Source organism: Notechis scutatus, chromosome 2 (genome assembly GCF_049901735.1).
Source record: "Notechis scutatus isolate UNSWTSFEM ecotype Mainland chromosome 2, rNotScu1.2, whole genome shotgun sequence".
NCBI lineage: Eukaryota > Metazoa > Chordata > Lepidosauria > Squamata > Elapidae > Notechis > Notechis scutatus.
In genome coordinates, this window is record NC_142010.1 from 63,066,962 (window position 1) to 63,084,219 (window position 17,258).

Consider the following 17,258-nt stretch of genomic DNA (forward strand, 5'->3'; position numbering starts at 1 on the left):
TCCTAGTTTGGCTTCATTGCAATCGGATCGGTGCAAGTAGTCGCGTGACTACTCCTGCCCACTTTAGGAGGGAACTTGTTTTATACGTACGAAAATACACATATTCTGAGCCTGAAAGCTTGGGGGGGAGGGGGGAGAGACAACCAGACAAGAGGTCTTTAAGGGGCGTGCATAAGCGCACCAACCCGCCTATACCGTCCCTGTCTTAATGTTCCCGTATCTATTTCATGTATTAATAATCATGTTTATACTTATATATATTATCAAATGCATGCTTGACAAAATAATTAAATAAATAATTAAACTGCCCTTCTCCCTTGGAGAGATCAGCACCTCCGACTCTATTTACTGGCTGCAATTCCACCTATTCCCTTTCCCTCATCGTCTCCTTCTTCTCCCGCGCGACACCCCCATTCCACCCCCACCCCCACCCCATCTCGATCCAAGAAAGCGGTGGGACCCCCCGAGGTCTCTTTTATCACGGCGGAGCGATACATTCGCAGAGAGACGAACGGACGGATTACTTCCGTTCTCTCTTGCGAGATTGCTCCAAGTTGCGCAGCTGCCAAGATCCAGCCGGGCGCACCTTCGTCTGCGCCTGCGCAATACGCCCTGACGCTCAACTTTATATACATCGGCGTTCCGAGCGAACCTCTCAGAACGGGAAAGGCTTGGCAGGTGAGGGCCGGAGCCAGCGCGAGGACAGCCTGGAGTTCGGGGTGTCGGGTGGGGGGGAGGGCGCAGCGGTGGAGGAAAGCGGCGGCTTCTCCTCGCCTTGACCTTGCGTGAGGCCGCCCAGCTGAGGCACCGGAGGGGTTTAAAACCGGGAACGGGCGGGCAGCGTCTTAGTCGCCGCTTGGCATCGCCAGGGCGGTGGCAGAAGGCGGCCGGAGAGGGCTTCGTCCCCGGGAGGGAACCTCACCCTCCCCGCCCTTGTCTTAAAGGAAAGAGGCGCCACAGAGAACGGCGCTCTCTTGGCCAGGAATCCCAAACGACCCGGCCTGGCTGAGTCCGAGGGCATCTCGGGGTCTGCTGGGATTGAAGCCTCTTTACATTGAGGGGAGGGGTTTTCAAGCACTTGCGGACCAGTTGGGGACCAGTTTGGTGTCGTGCTTAAAGGCCAGCGCCAGTGGGAAACGCCGGTTCTCGCCCTGTCTTGAGGTACAAAGGCAGCTTGGGCCAGTCACTTTCTCCCAGTGCTGGGAAAGGAGGGCAATGGCAAACGGCTTCTCATAACCTGGCCAAGAAAACTTCATTCATCAAGAGTCAAGGCTGACTTGAAGGTACCCATACAGACAACTGAGGGTACCAGAGTTTTAGTTTTGGATCCTCCACCTTCCCCCCCCCTCCAATTTTCTTTCCTCCAATTGTTTTATTTACCAAATACGATGCTATAAAACAACCCCTTGCAATGTTTCATGGTCTCTGAAAATCTGCTTCCAAGATCACGTTAACACTGCAAAGGCTTATATTGTAAGGTAACTTTAGGTACCCTGCCAATAGATGGAAGGTTAATTTCAAGGTTAAGTTGTAGTCCGATAACTCAGTAACTTAGCAAAAATGTTTTGTTGCAATATATTTTCCAACATACCACATATTTGTATTTAGAGAAGTACGAAAGGTACATAATTCTGAATTTGTAGATCAGTACTTCCAGATATTTATATAGCTCGGTGTGGTCTGATTATATGTGGTGGTACTAAATTTGCTATCTTCTGGTAGCTGTGAAAAGATTGCTTCACACATTACAGTATTGCAAAAGAAAGGCTTTTTTCCCCCCAAGACTTAGCCTGTAGATATGTAGTGTAGGCTGTAATGTATCTCATGTATATATGAAAGCTTCAAATAGATCCAAAGCTTTGTACTTTCTAAATATGATAAACTGTATATGGTATATGAAAAAAAAAAACCTAGCATTTAACTTGAAAGCAAACAACTGTGTACATTTTTTGTGTGCATTTTAGGGTATATGAGGTGCCGATTTATTTTATGCTTTCAGCCAGATTTCTGAAAATGGAAACCATTGTTCGTCGTTGCCCATTCCTGTCAAGAGTATCCCAGGCTTTCTTGCAGAAGGCTGGCAAATCCCTTCTGTTCTATGCTCAGAATTGCCCCAAAATGATGGAAGTTGGGACCAAGCCTGCTTCAAGAGCTATAAGCACTTCAGCAACGCACTGCCAGCAAACCGAAGAATCTACTTCTGGCAATGAGAGTAAGTCTAGACTTACTAAGTTGACTAGTTTGATCTGCCATGAACAAAAATCTTTTGACAAATGAAGGCAAATATACGTGTCCCAGGATAATGTTGCAACATCAGATCTGGGTCTGAAGAAGAATAAACCTCTGCTCCCGGTAAACAACCCAGATTCGATCTTGCAAAAATCTTTTGCCTCATATGGGAAAAATGTGCTTGTATATATTGTTTAACAATTTATTCCATTTAGAAATGATCTTGGACATAAGCACTGCATTGACGCATGCTGCACTTTATTTCTTAATAAGTTGACTTGCTAATAATTCTGAAAATAATTTTTTATGTTAAGTCTATCTGACAAGTTTTGGGAAAGCAGCCTATTTAAACTTTGAACATCATTCCATGAGTTAAACTGTTAAAGGCCAAAGTATATTGTACTTTGCATCCAGCAGAAACTAGGAACAGAGGTGAAGAAAAGCATAAAGCTAAGAAAAGAGCATGTAAAGAAAGTTGGCTTGTGTAGAGTAGTATGCTGTAAAGACCTGTTTATAATCTCTTGCTTTATATTGTAAAAAATATTTTCAATAACTGTTTTGGCACTGTTTAGGCATTGAGCAATAAGACTTCTAAAGCCTGCTGATGGGAAGGAAACTTCTAGAAGCCATAAATTCAGCATTGCATTGTTTGAACTTCATAGTATGTTTATTCTTATAAGTAGATATAATTATCTAACCACTTTCTTCAGAGCAAACACAGAGCATGCAAAAGATTCTGCGTATTTATTGGCTACAATTATATGCATGCATTCAGTCAAAACAGCTGATGGGAAGTACAGCTAGTTTGAATTTTTCAAATTATTAAACTGCAAATAGTGAAATGAAGTTGTGTTTTAAATAAACATGTCAGACAATAAATAGAAAAAATATTTATAGGGAAGCAAAATAATGGACAGCATAGTCTAACAGAATTTTGCTGGATAAATCTGCTCTTTGGAAGGCTTTGAATAGAAAATATCTTCAATGCTAATAGTTTTTGAAGGAAATCCATCTTTACTTTTTAATATTTAAGGGACCTTGAATAATGCAGCGCATAGAAGCTGTATTTAAGACACTAAAAGCATACATAACGTTCTTATTAGAATGTTCTTCTTGAGGATAAGCAATATTACAGAAAGTACAGAGTCAAGAAATACCTATTCAATGACCGCTTCACATTTTTCTGTTCTGTAATGATTTTTTTTTTTTTCATTCAGAGAACAAAAACTCCACCGATGTGGCTAAGCAAAACCCAAGCAGACCCCAGCTTTTTGTAAGTGAACCATCTGCTGGTAGCCCAAGTGCTAATCAAGCTCCTGTGAGTAAATGCCCATTCTTGGCAGCTCAGGTGAATGAAGGAAACAACGTTTTCTGTGAAGCCAGCAGGGAACTCCAGGAGGATGTGGAAGAAATGCAAGCTGTAAGAAAAGGTGTGTTTCGCTTGTGGAAGTCTGAATGTCTGTTTATACAACATACACAAAAGTAGTTCTGCTAAGCAGCTTTAAAGAGAGAAATTATTAAACTTCTAAAATTGGATATAAATTTGCAACACTTTTCAAATATAATTCTGTTTAAAGTCCATGCTCATCTATTGATTCTACATACTTTTCCTTCACTAATAATTGCGGAAAACTTTGATTTGACAAAGGGAGGGCTTTTTACCCAGATTTTAAACTATAATTGAGCTCTTTTTTCTGTTGGCTTAGATTTTATGTTAGCTGATATTTATTACTCACTTGGATTAATTAATAAAGCTTGTTTTATGACACTTATTGAATGGCACTAGGCCACAATCTGAATTAGTTACATATGCCATAGGCTAAGATGTTATTATCTATCATATCCTAAATCAGGGGTATTAAACTCATCACAGCGTTGTCATGTGACATATCACAGCTTTTTTTCTCCTTCGCTAAACCGGGCATGGGCATAACGCATCCGGCCCGTGGGCCACGAGTTTGACTCCCCTGTTCTAAATGAAAGCCATATAAAATAGTTGTTGCCCGTGAGAATCCCTGTAATAGCTTATACATATCAAACAGGCTTTACATATGGAAAACTAACATATAGAACCATTCAGTAACATTGTATATAAAATCTTTTTGAATAATTCAACTATTCTGGAATGTCTTCTTAAATTGTTAATGTTACTATATTTTACTGTATAGAATTTACCCAAACACAAGAAAGTACTGTTGAGGTTAATGCTGTGGTGGATGATGAAAAGAAAAATGGCTTGTTGAAGAAATTCCAGGACATAATGTTGAAGCAGAGGCCAGAAAGGGTGTCTCATCTGCTTCAGGAAAACTTGCCAAAATGTAAGGATTAGCTTTGTTGAACCGACTGATAGAAATCAAAACCTGCAGCTTTCAATATTTTGTTAAATCTAAATAGAAATAATATTTCAGCTTGGTATTTTCATTTTTAGCTGTTTCGACTTTTCAGTATGATCAGTTTTTTGAGAAGAAGATTGATGAGAAGAAAAAAGACCACACATATCGTGTGTTTAAAACTGTGAATCGAAGAGCCCAGATTTTTCCCCTGGCAGATGATTATTCAGAATCCTTAATCAACAAGAAAGAAGTGTCTGTCTGGTGCAGCAATGATTATCTTGGGATGAGTCGCCACCCTAGAGTTTGTGGAGCTGTTATGTAAGTATTTTAATTAAAAATTAAATAATTAGTATGTAGAATTTTGCACAATCGTTTTTAAGAAGGTGACTAGATGACTTAATTTCTAGATCCTCTTTGATTATGATGTACTGTGTTAGATAAATCTTGAGGATCCCTCTTCTACCTAGTACTCATTGTTTTCTTATTATTAAATGTATTTGTCACCCATCTTGCCAAAAGCCAACCCTTTTCCCCCCTTGGCCTTCTGAAGGTCCCGTGAAAAATAGAACAGCTATATTTAATGTGTTTAAATGTTCTGTATGGCCAGTCATCTTAAACACAAGTCTGTGTAGCTCACAAAAGCAGTAAAATTCATAAAACCATAAAATCAAAACAAAAAAACCAGCATTGAATCATCCCCTGGGATGTCCCACAACCAGATAACTTCATTCTATTCCATAAGAATAAGGTGGGACAGCTGTAGAAAAGGCATGATGGTTCCATGGCAAGTTTTCAAAGAAGGACCTGAAGCTTGCTGACCCTTTCCCCTCAGGTAGGACGGGTAGATAACTTCAGGGAAAGTCAGTCACATACAAATACAGTATATTACCATCCAACTAATCATTCCCTTCAAATGTCAAGCTCTTGTATTGCTGTGCTTTTAAGAATGTTGCAAGAGATGCCCAGATTTCTTTTCCTGTGCAGAACTGATCACAGTAAAACTGTAAAATCAATGAGCTTAGCTTTAGTTGTTACTGCTTCACATCTTGTTGATTTCATTGGGTCAGCTCTGAAGCATGACCAATCTGGATTCAACCCCATGATCCAAAGTGGATTACTTGATTAAATGGGTTTTTGACAGTCCTCTTTTAAAAAAAATATTTTTTGAGACAGAACCTAATTTTGAGGTGTATTCATTAAATTCATCAAATTGGTTACTTGTTCCTTAAGATTTTGGAATCTTGGATAAAATCTGAGATAATTAAGTACTCTATAAATAATTATATAAAGTAGCATAAACCCAATTTGCAAGTATAATGTTATTCAAGTAGTTCTGATGCCACTGTTGGAAACTTTCTCACAGGGAAACACTGAAACAGCATGGTGCAGGAGCAGGAGGCACGAGAAATATTTCAGGAACCAGCAAATTTCATGTTGATCTTGAAAAAGAATTGGCTGATCTTCATGGAAAAGATGCTGCTCTTTTGTTCTCTTCTTGCTTTGTAGCAAATGATTCAACACTCTTCACATTAGCTAAAATGCTACCAGGTAAGATCTAATTTTTCCTATTATTTTGCAGGGTAAATAGTTTAAGATAATCATTCCATAGTATTTTCTTCTACAGGTAATTCTCATCTTAACAACTACAATCAAACCCAAAATTTCCATTGCTAAGGGACACAGTTGTTAAGGGAGTTTTACAACCTTTATTGCCATAGTTGTTTAGTGAATCACTGCAGAGGTTAAGTTAGTATAACAGTTGTTAAGTGAATCTGGCTTCCCCATTGACTTTGCTTGTCAAAAGTCGCAAAGGGTGATCACATGACCCTGGGACATTGCAACCGTCATAAATACATGCCAGTTGCTAAGCATCCAAATTTTGATCATATGACCACAGGGATACAATAATGGTCGTAAGTGTGAAAAATGGTCATAAGTCAGTTTTTTCAGTGCCATTTAAATCCAAACAGTCACTAAATGTATGGTTGTAAGTCAAGGATTACCTGTATTATATTCCATTGATTCCCTTTCACATGCAGTTGTTGCAAATAAGAATAGTTGCTAGTTCAAAACTATAACCTTATAGCCATAATTGATAATTTTAGCAGTTTATCAAGGGTAGATAGTAATTCCATATCTGTACTTTTTTTGCTAACTCTTCATCAGGAGCTACTTTTTAAAAATGAGGTGTATAAGATATATGCTTACATGAGTACATGCTTATGACTACCTTTAATAAAATAGAGTGTTTTTCTTGCAAGATTCTCCTCAAATCCATACAATCAAGAAAAACTTAATTTTGATAGAATCCATCTTGCTAAGCCAGAGTTCCAAAACACGAGCTGGGTATCTGGTGATATTTAGGAAACATGTCATAGCAGCACCAGTGTAACTCTAAAGCATTGTTGTCACTTTATAAAAGCTGTATTTCTAGCATGAAATTTATCTTTTCAATGATGTACCTACCCCAGATATCAAGGTCTCCCCCCCCTTTTTTTTTTTTAAATGACAACTTGGATTTGTGTAATTGTTGCCCAAAAACAAACAATGAAATCCATGTTAGATAAGAGTAATTTACTAATATCTGATTGTAGCTCCAATATTTGAGGGAGTTGGAAGAGTTTTCTTGCCTCATGATTTTTATTTGATACATAGCTAGAGGGATCCATTAAATTGCTGCTGTTACTGGGGATGAGGTATTAGTTGCCATTTGGAATCATCTGATTTCCAACTGTTAGTTGTTAGTTGTCTCAGTTCTATTTTGTAAATCAATAAATATCCAAGTTAAGAAGATCAGGCTGTAATGTTTTAAACTATTGAGTTGCTTTTATTCTTTTTTTCTTTCTTTCCTTTCCTCAGATTGTGAAATTTACTCTGATTCAGGAAACCATGCTTCTATGATTCAGGGGATTCGAAACAGTAGAGTGCCAAAGCATATATTTCGACATAATGATGTTGGTCACCTCAGAGAACTCCTGAAAAAATCTGATCCATCTATTCCAAAAATAGTTGCATTTGAAACTGTTCATTCGATGGATGGTATGTTTGATGTTTGGGGCACATGTTACTGAAACTTTGGAAATAATAATTATAACACCAAAATATAAATATAACCTTGTTTTAGGTGCAGTTTGTCCATTGGAAGAGCTTTGTGATGTGTCTCATGAGCATGGAGCAATTACATTTGTAGATGAAGTACATGCTGTTGGGCTCTATGGAACAAGAGGTGGTGGCATTGGAGACAGAGATGGAATAATGCATAAAATGGATATTATTTCTGGAACACTTGGTAAGTATATTCATATGTGCTGAAGTTTAGTTTGAAGGATAACTAAAATGAGTCAAAACAGTGTTTGATAAACATTAAATCTCCAGGGATACCCCCCCCCCCCCCCCCCCCCCCCCCCCCCCCCCCCCCCCCCCCCCCCCCCCCCCCCCCCCCCCCCCCCCCCCCCCTCCCCCCCCCGGTTGATTTTGGGTTAAATCTTACTATCTTCAGCTCAATGTTTCTGAAAATATAATTAACTTTACAAAAATCTGCTTTTCTTTTTAGATCTTTAAAGACAAGTTTGATATTTAAAATTGATGAGGTAATTGTGTAAGGACACTTGGTAGGAACAGAACTAGTAAATCCATATAGTAGAAACCAGTATTTTTTACAGATAAAATATAAGGTTGAAAATCTTTAAAGCAAACAGAGCATGGTTTGAACTAAGGGAAGCTAATTTAATCCATTTAAACTTAAAGGAAGTTTGAACTGACAGTTAGTATTGTGCAATAGAGAGAGGACTGTCGTCAACTCCACTTGCTCCTATTTTGCAATTTAGAGTTATTGGTTTACCCAAAGTATGCTTTCCTAATAGATTGCTTTACAAGTGAAGTTTGATATGTTTGCATTCTTGGGATCTTGCACAAAAGGCAGTAAAAGCAAATGAGAACATGTATTAGAGATGGCAAAACATTACACAACAATTTCCTAATTTTGGTTATAGATGACAAAAATCTAATCTTCCATGTAATGCACTTAATGAACAATTGCTACCTTTGTATGGAGAGTTCATCATGTACCAAAACTTCAAGTGAAAGCTTCACATTACTTTAATTTGAATGTAGTAAGGTTTATTTAAGGTGTTACTTTATAATATAGAAAATAAATTCAGAAATGCTTGATGGCAGTATTATGATAAAGGTACCTCCTGCAAGAAGATTTGATATTGGAAAAGTACTGCTTAAGATACCAGTTTTTGTATTATTTGGGTTGATTGAGAGATACCAAGAACTAAGAGTTCTACTTCTTTTTCCCTTTCAGGTAAAGCCTTTGGTTGTGTGGGAGGCTATATTGCCAGTACGAGTTCTTTAATAGATACGGTCCGTTCCTATGCTGCTGGCTTCATTTTTACCACTTCCTTACCGCCCATGCTTTTATCTGGTGCATTAGAGTCTGTGAGAACACTCAAAAGTACAGAGGGGCAAGTCCTTCGTCGACAACACCAACGTAATGTTAAACTCATGAGGCAAATGCTGATGGATGCTGGGCTTCCTGTAGTGCATTGTCCCAGTCATATCATTCCTATCAGGGTAAATATTTAGCATACTATGATTTTACAATAAAGTTTGGAAGCATCAGCAATTTTAGCATAGAGAAAAGACATGTCTTACAGATCATAACTTTTTGTTTTTTGTTAAACTTTATGTATTAAACCTAATACATGTATAGCTAGTTCCATTGCATAAACGAATAGGGGTAGATAGATGGTGAGAGGTGGGAGAGAGGTACATATATACAGAGAGAGAGAGTGGGATACAGATATGTATATAGTAGAAGAAATGGATAGAGGGATGGGGGAGGATTCATTAAACAGCTGATGGTGACTGGGTAAATAAACCTAATAAACCTTTTCAAGAATCATTGGATGATAACAATTTTTGATGAAAGTTATTTGATTTCTAGACTGTTTCCGGTAATGAAGAATCGTTGCATCTTTATCCAGTTGGACATGGAGAGCTAACAGCTGTACTTTGTAAAAAAAAAAAAATCACTTTGTCAACTGAGGCCCAATAGCATGCCAATATGATACCGAATAGAATGGGACCACTTTTTTCTCCTGTCATTTTTTTTTTTTCCATTAAGAATTGTGCATCTAATATTTAGCAGTTTCACAAAATATTTTTCCCCAAGAGTTCATACCACAAAAAAGAATACAGGGGGTGCATCAAGGCTGCAAATTTCCTTGCAGTGTGACTTATATATTGGGTCTGCAAAACTGAAAGAACCCTCTCTCTGATGATGGCAAGAAAACTTCTGTTCTCTTCTCCCAACTTCTTCTGGCTCTTGCCTACTTTTTCCATAACCACTTTTCTATTGTCTCTATATAGTTTATATCTCATTAGCAAAGATTAGACACAGTTATGAGGTGTAAGCATTGTTCCATGTAATGGTTGACTTTTTTACCAGAATGGTTACAGTTAGTCAAAATAAATTGTGCCTTCAGCCTAGAAACTCATCTAATCTTTTATTAACTTCAGGTTGCAGATGCTGCTAAAAATACTGAGATCTGTGATAAAATGATGAACAAACATAGCATCTATGTCCAGGCAATAAATTATCCCACTGTGCCACGTGGAGAAGAGTTGCTGCGTATTGCCCCCACACCACACCACACTCCACAAATGATGAATTATTTTATTGGTGAGTGGAAAAAAAAACAGCTTTAAGGTGTTATTCTTGACAAGATGTGTGCGTTCTTCATATAGAAAAAGTTGTCGGCCTGTATATGCAATTTCTCAGCTGTAAAAATAGAACAGTATCAATCATTCAATTTCTAAGCTGAATTTATTCATTCAATTTATGTAGTTGCCCATCTCAAATGTCATAAGTCTAGCAAGCTAAAAGTACTTAAAAACAAGAAAAAACACATAAGAAAATTATAAATAACATATATAGCAGCTAAGAAAAACCAACCAATGATAACAATATCAGATTTGTTAGCCAATAGTTTTTTATGACAAGTAGTAAGATTCTAGCTTAGCTGCACTTGTTTAGATAATTTACACTTTCTGTGATTAAGACAAATTATCATCAATACTACTTGGTGTTTTTTAGAAGGGCCTTCAATCAAATATGCCTCCTTGTTGGTAACTTGCTCTTGAATTGAACCTTCTGATGATAAGACTATGGATCTCCTGCCTCTCTGTAGTAAGCCACAAGTGTCCAAAGCACATATTTGTGTTTTGGGGCTGAATAAAGCATTTGAAAGGGTCAAAACATGTTAGTATGCTTTAACTTTTCAATTTCTAGGGAAAGCATTTGGTAGAGAGAGAATAGATTTCGGAATTATTTTAAGATTTACTCGGAGGTTTGTAAGACACACAAACACACGTTTAAATGGTAATAGTACTTAACACTTTAAAAGTAATCTTTATGTGCAATTAACTCGTTCAGAATTAAGACAACAGTGAATCTATTACTGAAAGAACAAAAGCAGTGTTTTAGGTTTTGCTGGATTTTTATCGTTAATATTTTTCACAAATTAAAGCTTACAATTGAGGAAGAAAGTAAACTTTAAATTATCAACTATGTTTTCCTTTTCTTGTAGACAACCTGCTAAGTACCTGGAAGGAAGTGGGACTAGAATTAAAACCCCACTCCACAGGGGAATGTAATTTCTGTAGTCGACCCTTGCACTTTGAAGTTATGAGTGAAAGAGAAAGATCCTACTTCAGTGGAATGAGTAAACTTGTATCAGCTACTGCTTGAAACAAATTGCAGCTTCATCTATGTTTAGAAGTCAGATATTCAGGATATATGTTATAGTTTATTATGTGCCTCTTTATGGTCTGAACAGATTTCTGGAAAATAAACTTTAAGATGATTTTTGCCAGTTCTTTATTCTATAATTTCATTTCCCATTGTCATATGGATATAAAATACATTTCTACTGATTTTGAAATACTGTATATAACAGATCCATGTTATGAATACACTTGATCTTTCATTTTTAGTAACATGGTACCATGACTTAAAGTAAATATGAGATGAGAAAACTTGTACATTTTCATTATACATTTTAGCTCTATGCAGCCACACTTTGAGGGGGATATGTACCAACTTGTAGCAAGAAGTAAAGCAGAATGCAGAAGAAATACCACATATTTAGTGCTTTGAAAGGAGAAAAATGAATGAGAAACATTGGCTACCTATTACGGGCTAGACAGAGGACTTCTTTGTATTTCAAATCTAAATCACTACAAATATATGTATGATCTGGCAGAGGAGGCATACCGCAGGTCCCAGTCTATCAGAGAATTACATTTAGCAGGTCCCAGAAAGTAGGCTTTCTATGCCAGTGGAATTTTCTCCCTCTGGACATCAGGTTAGCTACATCCCTCTTTTAACATTTCACAGGTTCCTCAAGGTCTTATTTTGTCCCTGACTAGACGCAGCTAATTAGTGTCCTAGTCAAGACATGGATAGCGTGAAGACTGTACGTAGCAGTCTGACTTTACACAGATGAAATAAGATCATGGAGCCATAGTTAGATTCCAAGTGTGCTCTATCATGATTGGTAGGCCAGGCTTCTGGCTTGGCATGATGTACTTGCTTCTACTTGGCAAAAATTCACATCTTGTTTATTTTATCTGTGCAATTTATTGCAATTCCAAAATCTATATTTGGACAATGCCTTTATTACAAGCCATCAAAAGTGTACCCAATTGTGAATAAACTTGGTATTTCTAGGGGGAAATTTTTGAAGAAAAAGGAAACAGGTGAATGGTTGAAAAGTATTAAGAACAGTAAGGGAGCAATCTTAAGTTTTACTAAGTGTTAGGCTAGAGTTCTTAAAACATAGGGTAGACTGTTGCCCCTTTCAGTAATACCTAGTTGGTTTTCTCATGTTAGATATTTATTAAAATCCTGATATTCTGTAGGTTGCCTGTTAGACAAAGTTAGATTACTAGTCTCCCAAGGAAAGTTGATGGACTTCCATATCTATTTAGAGATAAGCTTCAATGAGTTCAATGGAATTTCATCCATTTAAATAAAATGTGTGACTGCAGATTTAAGTATGTTGTGATACATCCATAAGAATTATGAATGTAATCTGGCAACTCTTAGGACCTTGAACTTCATTTTGAACTACTAGAGTACATATTAACAGATGTTTTGTATACTTAACGCAATCCTTTTTAAAATTCTTTTTTCAGCCTTTTTGGAACATGCTTCTGCTAAACAAAAGAAAAAATAGCTGGCACATACAGCTTTCATCTGCACCTGAAATAGTTTGGCCTGCTGCCCTTGGCAGAATTGAGTCAGAAAAAGAAGCCATTATTGGCATGGTGCTGCATTTTTTTTTACAGTACACTGAGGACATCTTTTCTTGCTAGCATTTTTGGGTAAATGGGACTAACCTTGTGATTTGAAACATTCCTTTTATATCCTTTCATCATTGTCTGCTTCCTGGAATGCAAATGTCATATCTGCCTCACCTGTTGATGTCCAATTAGCAATTGGGCTTTCTTATCAAAGAACTTCAATGTTATCCAATTTTTGGATTCAAATTTTTCAAACAAGGACGGGGGATCCAAAGTTAACTTTGTTCTTGCTCCCCTTCTCCTTCATCAACAGCACCATAGCTCAATGCTGAGGAAGAAACTTTGAATTAGTACAGTTGCTATGTTCTTCAGGGACTTCCCTTCTTCTAAAAGGGCATGACAGGCCATAGGCATATACTGTATCTTTTTGCTCATTCTACAAGTCTCCAGTGGCGGGGGGAGCAGGGGTCTTCTGCCTCTCACATGTTTGGTTCCATCCCTCCCATTCCTCAAAATGGGTTCTAGTTCTCCTTCCACTCTACTCTAAATCAGTAATAGATATGGTGACATCCATGATATTATATTGCGCGAAAGTGGAACAAATATTTTGAAAAATCTGGAATATATTTGATTCCTACCTTCTCTATTACTGTTCTAGTTTATTACTGTTAGAAGGTATTACATGGTAGTAGCAGAGGTGCTTGATGGTAAAAGTAAAGGTATCCAAGCAAAATGTTCCCCTATTGATAGTTTATAACAATTAAACCTTTATTTTTCAGACAGCAACTTTAAGATGTGTGGACTTGAATTTCAGTATTCCCAAGCCAGCATGCTGGACTATAAGGAATGCCCTGTAGCTGCACTTCAGAATTTTTCAGAACGCTATAATTATCTGTAGCTTTATTTCATATAAAAGTTCCCCCTAGTGGAAATGGCGACAATAGGCTTTTCTTTACAGTACATTTTTATATTCTTTGCAAGGAATTCATGTTTACAGCACTAACAGCATGTACAACATAATACATATACTTTCTAAACATTAATTAAATAATGATTAATAGTTAATCATTTCTCTTCCACACAAAAACTTACTTGATCAAAATTCTAATAAAGTGAATCAGATGCCTTATTGATTATCACTACTTTAATTCTATCAAAGTCCAAAGAAAATTGTAAAGCTTTTTGGGGTATTATTGCAATTTTTAAAAAGAAACAAGAAACAAACACACAAAAAATAAAGAGTAATATTTACACATTCATTAGTTATAAAATTGTAATAAAACAAAAAAAAATAAAAATAAATTTATTTTAAATATTTTTAAAAGTATGGTTTATTATCCAATATGAAATCTATGCCAAGGGGGAAGGGTCATTTTTTTATTAGCAGAAAAAGTAACCTTTTAAAGAATGGATACATTGTACATTTTTTAAATCCAATTTCTGAAATAGTAACATTTTCTCAATATAATTATTCTATATTCAACAAAACTAAAGCTTCTGAAAAACTGATTCCACTGTTTTGGAATATAATTCAATATAACATAATTATAACTTGAAAATGATTATCCAGACTTCTATTTTTTATATATTACAACATACTTCTAAAAATAAACCTAAACCAAACATAGCCAATCATAAGTTAATGTACCTTCAAGATTCTTACATCACCAACAGAAAAAATCCCTTTTGATAAATTCCATGAGGAATCCAATAGATTGAAAATAAACACCTTATCATGGATTAGCTTCAAAGAAGTAACATTAAAAAAAACATGTATCTGTTGACATTCCCTTCTTTATTCTCTAATTCATAAAAAATCATTAATTTTTAAAAAAATATTATAATTTCTGATATAGTTTTAATTTCAGAGACAGACTTGATCAGAAATAATAGTATTGCAGACTTCTTCAGACAATTAAACATCTGGTCTATACCGAGAAATCAACACACACTTATGTTGATTATATTGAAACTATTCTGCACTAGGCAAAAAAAATTCTGTAGTTCTTAAAATCCTTAAAATAATCATGAGAAAACTGAATTAAAGTTGAGTTAATGAAATGAAATGGAAATTTTATAGCCATCTTCCTCACACAGAAATATTGGTGAACAGAAGTCTGATTTTTTGGAATCCATTTTCTAGATTCAGAAATAGATCTGGCTTAACCAGACTCCAGAACAAACTGGAATAGATTGAATCATTTGCAGAGTTCTGGATCCAGCCTTTCAATTCAAGGGATTAACATTCACTCCACATCCTAGCAAGTCTACATAGATCGAAGTAATGCAGAATGGAATTCTGCAAATTACTTATTGTTGCGTTTTTATCCTTCCATTTTTCACTCAGGTGGTGTATGGGGAGACCACCAGGGCAGAGGCAGGAATTTCTCTTTATCTGTTCTCTAAAAAGCAATCCAGTAAAATAAATTAGGCTGAGACGTTTGAGTGGTTCAAAATTATCAGTGAAAACTGTGACACAATCCTGAATCTTTTCTCCCTGGTTTCAATGTATCCCTTTAACCATAGAGAAGCATATATGCAAATATACAAATATATAGAGGCATATTTGCAAATACTAATCTCAATAACACTTAGACTTATACGCCTCTTCATAGTGCATTACAGCACTATGAGTCAGCATCTTGCCCCCAACAATCTGTTCCTCGTTTTACTGACCTCGGAAGGACGGAAGGCTGAGTCAACCTTGAGCCAGTTAGGATCCAACTCCTGGCAGTAAGCAGGGTTAGCTATTCTAACCACTGCTCTTTAAATCCATTAAATTAAATCCATTAATTCAGGGTCCCACGGTCCGCGACCGCGTCCGAACAACTCTCGTTGGGCCGCCATCTTTTCATGAAAAAGTGCTTCCGGTGAGCTTTTCGGTAGTCACGGCCGCATCAAAAGATGGGATGTGACTTTCAAAGCTCACGACGCGGCCATTTTTTGATGATTACGGGCCTTTCATCAAAAGATGGCGGCGCCAGCTATGCTGACGGGCGTGGCGCCAGCTGATGCCGGTACCGGGCGCGGCATCAAAGGTTGGGGATCACTGCATTAATTAATGACTTTCTAAAAGCAGATTGGAAGCATTATTTGCTGACTGCGCTTACAGGCACCCTTGTCCAGTCAGACATCATCCTTTCCCTGAGCAATAGGTAAGATGTGCCCTAAGGCAAAGGTCCATTAGCTTCCGCGATAAGCTCGTCCTGCCAGATGATAGCAGGGGAATCCCCCTTCATTCTCTGCATCCTTATCCTCTTATTGTTATTCCTTGTTTTTACTTCTGGAAAAAAAAAATTGGTTTGCAAAATATGGCTCCTGCCTTGAGGCTCATCAAAGCCCTTTAAGGAAGATGGGTGGGTGGGAATTCAGCCAAGAATTAATTATTTGCCTAACTGCTCTCTTGAGTTGCGGGGGTGGGTGGGGGGAAACAGAGGTGGGTATTCAGCAGGTTCTGACCAGTTCTGGAGAACTGGTACCGGAAATTTTGAGTAGTTTGGAGAACCGGCAAATACCACCTCTGACTGGCCCCGCCCCCATCTATTCTCTGCCTCCCGAGTCCCAGATGATTGGCTGGGTCTTCTTTTGTTGCCTTGCACAGGAGAAAGGAGCTGGAAAGCAGGTTAGTGGGGTGGGGAAGGAATGGGATTTTGCAGTAACCTTCCACTCGGAGTGGGGTGAGGAGGGAATGGAGATTTTACAGTATCCTTCCCCTGCCATGCCCACCAAGCCACGCCACACCCACCAAGCCACGCCCACAGAACCCGCAGTAAAAAAAAAATTGAATCCCACCACTGAGGGGGAAAGATTCTTGGGAGCTTCTCTCTGACAGGCACCAAAAAGACTGAATTGATCAGAGAAATCATGTCCTTTGACTGCAAAGCTCTGGGTACTGCCTTACCTACTTAGCTTTCTTGCCACAAAATATAGTACCTTAAACCAGACCTGAAGAACAATAAGTTTATATACGTATATAGGTGTAACTTTATTTACTCTTAATCAATAACATGTTAAAACAGGACAGACAAAGACTTCAGAGGATAATTAGGACTGCAGAAAAAACAATTACTTCCAATCTGCCTTCCATCGAGGACTTGTATACTGCACGAGGCAAAAAGAGGGCTGTGAAAATATTTGCAGACCCCTCACATCCTGGATATAAATTGTTAAAACTTCTACCCTCAAAACGACACTACAGGGCATTGCACACCAGAACAACTAGACACAAGAACAGGTTTTTTCCCAAAAGCCATCACTCTGCTAAACAAATAATTCCCTCAACACTGTTCAACTATTACAAAGTCTGCACTACTATTACTGTTAATCTTGCCATCACTCCTTATCACCCACCTATGACTGTAACTTTGTCGCTGGTATACTTAT

General features: G+C 37.5%; 1 protein-coding gene and 1 long non-coding RNA gene across 8 annotated transcripts; one reads left to right on the forward strand and one right to left on the reverse strand.

The window, feature by feature from the left end:
* Positions 1-380: 380 nt before the first annotated feature.
* On the forward strand, positions 381-11,432 carry ALAS1 (5'-aminolevulinate synthase 1). Of its 7 annotated transcripts, none has more exons than XM_026683537.2 (11): positions 381-678; positions 2,000-2,212; positions 3,447-3,659; positions 4,398-4,547; positions 4,658-4,880; positions 5,926-6,110; positions 7,422-7,601; positions 7,687-7,851; positions 8,872-9,140; positions 10,089-10,251; positions 11,159-11,432. In XM_026683537.2, exons 2-11 carry the CDS (start codon positions 2,014-2,016, stop codon positions 11,317-11,319), a joined length of 1,908 nt encoding a protein of 635 aa, XP_026539322.1. In that variant the 5' UTR covers positions 381-678; positions 2,000-2,013; the 3' UTR covers positions 11,320-11,432. The 7 variants fall into 7 exon arrangements, with proteins under 7 accessions (XP_026539322.1, XP_087811047.1, XP_026539321.1 ...); XM_087954921.1 differs by lacking the exon at positions 11,159-11,432 and adding an exon at positions 10,666-10,828 and having other exon boundaries at positions 538-678; XM_026683536.2 differs by having other exon boundaries at positions 548-678; positions 1,965-2,212.
* Positions 10,209-13,059, reverse strand: LOC148132044 (uncharacterized). The gene is made up of 2 exons (XR_015747532.1): positions 12,972-13,059; positions 10,209-10,350 (listed from the first exon to the last, which is right to left on the reverse strand). It is a non-coding gene; the product is annotated as an uncharacterized LOC148132044 (long non-coding RNA).
* Positions 13,060-17,258: the final 4,199 nt, after the last annotated feature.